The following is a 7,282-nucleotide window of genomic DNA, read 5'->3' on the forward strand; positions in this document are numbered from 1 at the left end:
CTGAGGAAAGGTGCCAAAGATGAAAACACTTTCTTCTTCTTGAGCTGGAAGACATCCTGCCTGCTGCTGAGCATCGTGGTGGCATGTGGCTTGCTTTGCTTTTATGTTTTTTCTCCTTTCCCCACCTGAATTTCTCCATGGAGCCCAACATTGAGAAACTCAGGGAGCCAAGCTCATCATCACCGTCCCTTTACCAGATTTACCCCAAAGTACACTCCCAACAAATAAGAGTCTGGGTTAAGGCCTACAGCTTCCAACACCCACCCAGTTACCCCAGGTAGCAGCGCCTGGCTCCCCAGACTGGGGATGAGGACCAGGACCTACTGCCCCAGGTGTTCCACTACAAGCCTAACCCAGATGTAACACACCTGTGTAGGTCTGGGGGAGCCCACTGCAATAGGGATCAGCCCTCCCAATAGGCAAGCCAAATAGCGGGTCTGGGAGAAGCCACCAAAGGCAGTAGGGGGCCGAGGGGAGCCAAGTGGGGCCGTGCCGGGCTGCAGTGGGGAGAGACTCAACAGGAGATTAAAGGCAGCGTGCAGGACACGCTGGAGCAAGCCCCGTGCTGTTTCCCTTCCCTTTCCTCGTTTTCCAGTGTGGATTTGCCCAGCCTTTCCCAGCCTGGCTCCTGTTTGATCTCAGTGCTCGCTCTGCCTTTCTCTCACCTCCAAGCAGTCAAAGCAACCCAGAGGTGCCCTGCTACGGCCTGCCAAGCTGCCCCAGCCCCATCAGAAAAGAAAAAAAAAAAACACAGCCCCATGTGAAAAAGCAAATAGCAAAGGGAAAGGGGGAGAAAATCCCCTAAAAATCCAAACTCAGCAAACATGTGGCTGCTACCAGCCCAGCCCAGCGGTTTGGGAGGAGAGGGGCTGGGGAACGGGCTCTGGAGGAGGAGAGGCAGCTCTTCCCTCCACCGAGGAGCAGGTCCGGGGCTGCCAGCCCAGCGCATTCCTGTGCCGTGAGTCAGGCCTCCGAAAAACCAGGAGGCTTCAAAAATAATACTCCATGCAGCCGGGATGCTTTGCTTGCCTTCTGGCTCCCCAGCCTCCCCCTGCAGCCCCTGGTTTTAGCGCTTTGCCCCCCAACAGGGTCAAAACCAATTTAAACTAAAACCCAGCTGGGACCCTCAAGAACATCATCACCCTCTGTGCTGGGACCCAGTGTGAAGCTAAAAGAAAACCCACGCTCCCAAGCTGCCTCAACAGTAAAAAGTCAAGCGTCAGCCAAGCCTGCAGGGCTGCAGGGACAGCAAGATGGAGATTTAGGGAGTGTTAGGGAGGGTGCTGCATTCAGCTAGGAGCCTCCAGGCTCCCACCAAGAGAGGTCCCTCAGAGGGTGGGTGTGAAATCAGGCATCAGAGCAGCTTTATAGGGCTTTCTGCCTCTCCCAAGTCAAAGCTCTGCATTCCCCAGCCCCAGTGCAACCCCACTACAGGTCATATATGATTTTTTCCAGTGCCCCAGCCTGTTGTGAGGAGCCACATCACTCAAAAGCTACCAGTCCAGCACTCCTAGTGCACCACAAAGGCTCTGTATTAGGGGGGAAAGCAACTCACACAACATTTCCCTTAGGTCCTGGGCTCAGGCAGATCCAGGAAAGGATCACCCAAGCTCCCTTCACCCCAAGAAGAATGAGTCTTCACGCCACCAGACACAGGCTACTCTTTCCCCCCCACCAGCATCCAAAGGGCCAGGGCTGTGTCAGCTCGGTACTACCGCGCTCTGACTCACAAGCAGAGGTGGCTTGCACAATACCACTGATTACAGCAAATTACAGCTCTACGTATTAAAGTAAAACAAGATCAGAGCAGTGGGCCTTTAAATGCAACGGCAGAGCTGATGGCAGCCAGCAAGTGGCTCAGGCATCCCTTGCACCCGTATTAATCTCCCCACTTCCCAAGGCAAGACATGCGGGTGGGATAGCAGGAAGGAGCAGAGGGAATGGGCTGGTGATTTATGCTTTCCAAACCTCCCCCTCGCTCCAGCAAATGTTTTCACTCGCATTAGCATCGCTAAAGCTGGGAGGATATAAGTGAATAGGAAACAGCAGGAACCTGTGGCTTTATGGCACCAACATCTGCTGTAATGAACTCCTCGCAGACTTCATACAGCCCCTTCCGTCTTCACCTCGCAGCCCAGCGCTTCCTGCCGCCTCTCCGGCACCAGCCTGCAAGCCTGGCTTTTGCCGAGCACAGCCTAGCTCATGGATTCTCCCGATAACCTACAGGGCTAGTAGGCTGATCCCACGAGCCCCAAACACGCTGGGAGGGAGAAAACCACAGGGCTGAGGACTTGAAAGCACTGCTGCTAGAATGGAAGCAAAACCAAGTTCCTTGCATCATCTTGGCTCACTTAACTGATCCAAAATATAATTTTTTTGTTATTATTCCTGTACAGCTAGGACAGGGACAGAAAGGGAGCCAGCGTACATAGCATCAAAAGGACCCACGGGACCTTACAGAGAGGAGATAAAGGACACAGCTGGACTCTCCAAGCTGCTTACTGGGTCAGTAGTGGTGCACTTCTGATTTCTAAATAGGGAAAATGCAATCTGGATTTCTCCCCTACCCTCCAACTACCACTTCCAAGAGATTCTGCCTTCTTTAAAGCAGTATCTTTGTATTTCTCTGCTTTTGTTGTTGTTGTTTTATTATTTCACTCTGTCAGTATCATGCACAGAGAGCATCCACTTCTAAGACAGAGGTCTCCAAAACCAAGAAGGAGAAGGAGAAGGAGACAAAAAGCCAGTGCAGATCTTTCCACACACACCACTGTCCTCAAGCAAGCAAGCCTCCACCTCCTGCAAGGGCAGGCTTTGCCAATGAGCAACAGGTCTTGGAGCATGTCTCTCCCCCTACCATTTGCTCACGATGACAGTGGCAGGCAGGCAGCCTCCTGGCACTGATGTGCAGGAGCCCAAGACCCATGCCAGTGGGGGACGGCAATGCCAATATCCTGCTCCCTCCATCCCCAGGTGTTTTCCTGATGGTGGTACAGCAGAAGGATAGAAGAACAGTCCTTCACCAGGATAGCTGTGTCACACTGCCTGCAAACACCCTTGTCAGCTAAGCCCGCTTCCAGCATCACCCTTTGGTTTTTGGCAGCCCTTCTTCAATCTCTGTGCAGTGAGCTTTGTGGGGAAAGGCTCTCAAGCAAGCTCAAAATCCTTGCACCAAGTTGTTTTGCTATGGAGAGTAGCACACACAAGCAGAACAAAGCAGAGCAGCCCAGCAGGCAAAGAGCTAGGACTGGGAAGAGGGGACGCGGGTGGGAGCTGGGGTTCCCTCCAAAGCACAGCACCTGCCCTGGGGATGAGTGGGACGACTGCTTCTGGGTTTCAAACCCCTATCCAAAACAATGCTTCTCCCCCCGCCCCTCAATGCAAAACCCAACACAAACAATATGTACCACCTATGTTATTAAAAGAGAAAATCATTTTCTGGGTGATGCCTCTCTCTCCCTCCTTAAAACCAGGCAAGGATGGGGAAGGGAAGGCATTATCACCAGGGCTGAGCACCCATCTCTGCTCTCTCCTCTGCATCATCACATGCAATCTCTACGCAACACTCCTGGAGAGGCACTAATTATAGCTCTACGGCTAAAAACTTTATATACATTTACATATGCCAGATTAAGCGTGCCTTCAGAAAGCTCCCCAGACTCAAAATGATCCAGCTTGGTCAGGTTTAACTTGTTTTTTCTTCTTCACTCCCTCCCTCCTGCCCAGTTTTAATTCAACCATTGCATGAACTTGGTGCACGCAAAAATAAAGAGCATGGCATGGGACACAGCTGTCACAGGGGTCCTGCACCACCAACCCAGCCAACATGCCTCCTCAACAGCATCCCCAGCAGCTCCAGGCTGCCTTGGCCACAGCCAAACCCTGACCCACAGCAGCCTGGTTAGTCCAGCCTTCCCAGCCCCCTGGATCCACAGCATCCCGCACCGTTCTGAGCCTCTGGCCCCTCGCTGCTCACCCCTACAACACGGCACTGCTCCGGCCAAGCCAGACACCAGTTGCCAGCTCTCGAACCTTTCCCTTTCCAGCAAGGGAGGGTTTCTTCTGGCTGGAGGATGCTGCTGCAGCAACGTCCAGGCCACTGAATAACTCAATAGTGCCATTTCTGTTTTCCATTTGCCGAAACACACTAGATCTTTGTGTGGCGGAGAAGGAAAAAATATTAATCTAATTAAACTCCCTCCCCAAAATTCTTCGTCACCTTAATTGCGCTTCAGAAAAGAAGGCTTGGTTCATTTTCCTAGAAAATCAGCTTGTCAGGAGATGCTTTTAACTACTAACAAGACCAATCTGTGCTGCACGCAGCTTTGCGACGCGTCCTCAACCCCTTGCCAGAAGCTGCAGGAAGCGAGCAATGGGCTCTCCTCCCGAGTTCCCACAGGGATAACAACCTTGCCCATCACCGGAGCCCCAACAGTTCCAGCCTCTAAAAGCCATCAAACTTTTTAGGGCTCCACTTCTGAACTCTACACTCGAGGACATCTTTCTATACCTGGAGGATAAACACCAGCACCTTTGCTTTGCCACCGCCGGAGGATGACAAAGGACAAAGTCCTGAGATGCAAAGGATGCTCATGAGTTCCAGGATGGGGGGGAAATATAGCAGAAAGGCTGAATTTGATCACAGGAGTCCTAACGAGAGAGGGCAGCAGGAAAGACGTGCCTCTGTTTATTGTCTGTGGCAGGGATTACCAACGGAAGGGCTGGATTTAAGTGCATCTCAATCACAAGATTGGGTTGCGCACAGGAAACTTTGAAGAGCCATAGGAAAAGACCACTTAGCTGCCCGGCCATCAATAGCTCTGTTTATAAAAAGGCAGATAAAAAAAAATACCCAAGCTAAATAATTACTTATTTGGCCCGCTGGGGGATCACAGCCGGCGACACTACAAACAACGCTGGATTTGTTTTGCTTTCCCCAAGAAAAAAAAAATAATAATAATAATCATCATCATCATCATAAGGAAGCGGCACGGCGGGGCGGGCCGGGAGCAGAGCTGCCAGCCAGCATCCCCCGGAGCATCCCCCGGCGCGGAAGGCGGCTCAGCTCCCCCCGCTCAAACCTGCGCTCCCCTGCCCATCCCTCAACCTCTAGATTAAAGAAAAAAGAATAAATGAAAAGGAAATAAACGTCCCCAGGTTGGATCCTCCCTCCCGAGCTGCCCCTAAAGAAGGTATAAGCCGCAGTGAACCTTCTTCTGGGATGCTGCCCACCGCCTCTCCCCCTCCTCAAAAAACTTCTGCTGCTCCCCGGCCCCCCCTTACCTGCGGCGGCCAGCGCCCGGCGGAGCAGCAGCAGGATGAGCAGGGCGGCGGGGCGCCGGGGGCCGGGCGGCGGCATGGCGGCGGGGCCGGGAGCCGAGCAGAGCGAAGCGAAGCGGCGGTGCCTGCCCGCCCGCCTCGCCACACTGCCGGGCTGCCCGGCGCCGAGCGGGGCGGAGCGGAGCGGGCGGGGACCGGCGGGGCGGGGCGGAGCAGGGCGGGATGGGGGCGGCACCGCCCCCCCCCCCCCGTGCCTGCGATGAGCTGCTCCCGGCCTCAGGCCCCCCATCATCACGACTACTACCTCCTGCCCCCATCCCGTGCAGCCGGAGACGGGGGACGCAAAGCTAAGCCGGGAGAGGGGCTGCGAGGCAGGGGTGAAAAACCACGCTAAGCACGAGCCGGCTCAGCTCTGCAGTGGGGACGTGCCGGCACAAGGGGGAGCCCCGCAACGCGCTCCGCTCCCCGCGCCCAAGCGGGACACCGGCCCTCGGAAGCCGGCGAGCTCATCCTCCCAGCCCCCGGCGCGGCGTTCCCCGCTGTGCCCGCCGAGGAAGAGAAGCACGCCGGCAAAAACACTTCAACGCATGAAGCAACGCGTCTAACGATTCTACTAACGACATTAGCGCCATAGGATCATGTAATGGGCTATTACTTCCCCACCCAAGAACCGGCATTGAAGCCCAGGCTGTAGAATATTCCCGCAGGAGCATAAAAAACCCCCAGACGCACATACACACAAAAATGATAAAAAGATAAAATTCACACACTGGGGGAAGGTATCCTGTAGCTACTCATCAACAGCTGAACACCTTTCTTCTTGCAAAGAACAGAAAATGAAGTTACAAGTTTGCAAGCTGTGGGCGGTGGGACTGCAGTTTTCCTGATGCATGAGTCTCAGGCTGGGTTTAAGCCCCACTTTGCCTCCCCACTCGCTTTAGGGGGGCAAAAGGGCTCAGCAGTGCCCACAGATGACACAAGCTCAAGTTCAGCAAAGTTGCACTACAGTAGAGCAGTACTGCTTCTTGTACAGCAACATCCACACAGGCAGGGCTGAAAAGTGTTGGAAGACAGCAGGAACTGCTCCCTTTCACTAAGGGAGAAGGGGCTACCACTGCTGCCTATAAGTGGTTAAAATAGCATGGGAACTGCTAACTACTTTTAATTGCTGGCAGCTGCTCAGTTCCTCCGGGGTAGGGCAGTGGGGGCGAAGAAACCCTGGCAGGCAGACAGTAATTACAGCCTGTGTCTCACCGCCAGCCTGGTGGAACCGGGGCTGTGGGTTTGGCACTGGCTCTCTCCAGGCCCAAAGTGCTGCTGCAGCCATGGGTTTGCTCCTTGGCCTGAGCTCAGTTGTTGCCTTCAGAGAGGTAGTGCAAACCCTGATGGGATGGAGAAGCTGTGGGACAGCTTCTGCTGTTGAACTGGGGTGTTGCACACACACCATGGGGTTCTGACTGGGGATACAGGAGCACCAGGGGTGGCCTCTGCACTTGGGATGGGGCTTCAGGGCATCACATGAAACTGAAAATCCACTTTTGGAAAGCCATTATAAGCTCTCCCCACTGCCCAGTTGCCTTCTCCCAGATTTGCAGAGCACCCCTCCCTCAGCCATTCCTGTGGGTATCCCAGCCGGAGCCCAGACAAGGCGTACTCACGCCACGCTGCTTGGGCCACCTGCACATTGCCAGCAATACAACTGCCTTGCATGCTACCTCAAGCATCCCACACTCGGCTGCACTTCAGCCTGTATTTACGGAGCAGTTGGACGTGCCGGAAAAGGCTTAAGAGTGAAAAAAAGTCTCATTTCCAGTTGCTGTCAAGGGGGTGAAGCTGTAAGAGAAGAGCGTGGCTGGGCAGTAAGGGCCAGGGATGCGCCTAATGCAAACCCAGTGGTGCCAGCATCAAAAGGGTCTGGGGGTGAGAGGTCTGGGAAGATAAACCAGAAAAAAAGGCTATTTTCCACCCGGATGAGGCCACACATTGGGCTCATGCAGTTCAT

The 7,282-nt window shown here is 54.2% G+C and overlaps 1 protein-coding gene across 2 annotated transcripts in view; it reads right to left on the reverse strand.

Annotated features, from left to right (window-relative positions):
• The window catches only part of UNC5B (unc-5 netrin receptor B), a 56,149-nt gene extending 50,732 nt beyond the window's left edge, over nucleotides 1-5,417 (reverse strand). The window contains exon 1 of one of the 2 annotated variants that reach the window (XM_030488408.1): nucleotides 5,284-5,417. In XM_030488408.1, the coding sequence (XP_030344268.1) occupies nucleotides 5,284-5,359 (76 nt within the window). In that variant the 5' untranslated portion in view covers nucleotides 5,360-5,417. The remainder of the gene's footprint in view (nucleotides 1-5,283) is intronic. The other variant, XM_030488407.1, reaches the window with a different exon arrangement.
• Between the last annotated feature and the right edge of the window lie 1,865 nt (nucleotides 5,418-7,282).

This window comes from Strigops habroptila, chromosome 5 (genome assembly GCF_004027225.2).
Source record: "Strigops habroptila isolate Jane chromosome 5, bStrHab1.2.pri, whole genome shotgun sequence".
NCBI classification, from domain to species: domain Eukaryota; kingdom Metazoa; phylum Chordata; class Aves; order Psittaciformes; family Psittacidae; genus Strigops; species Strigops habroptila.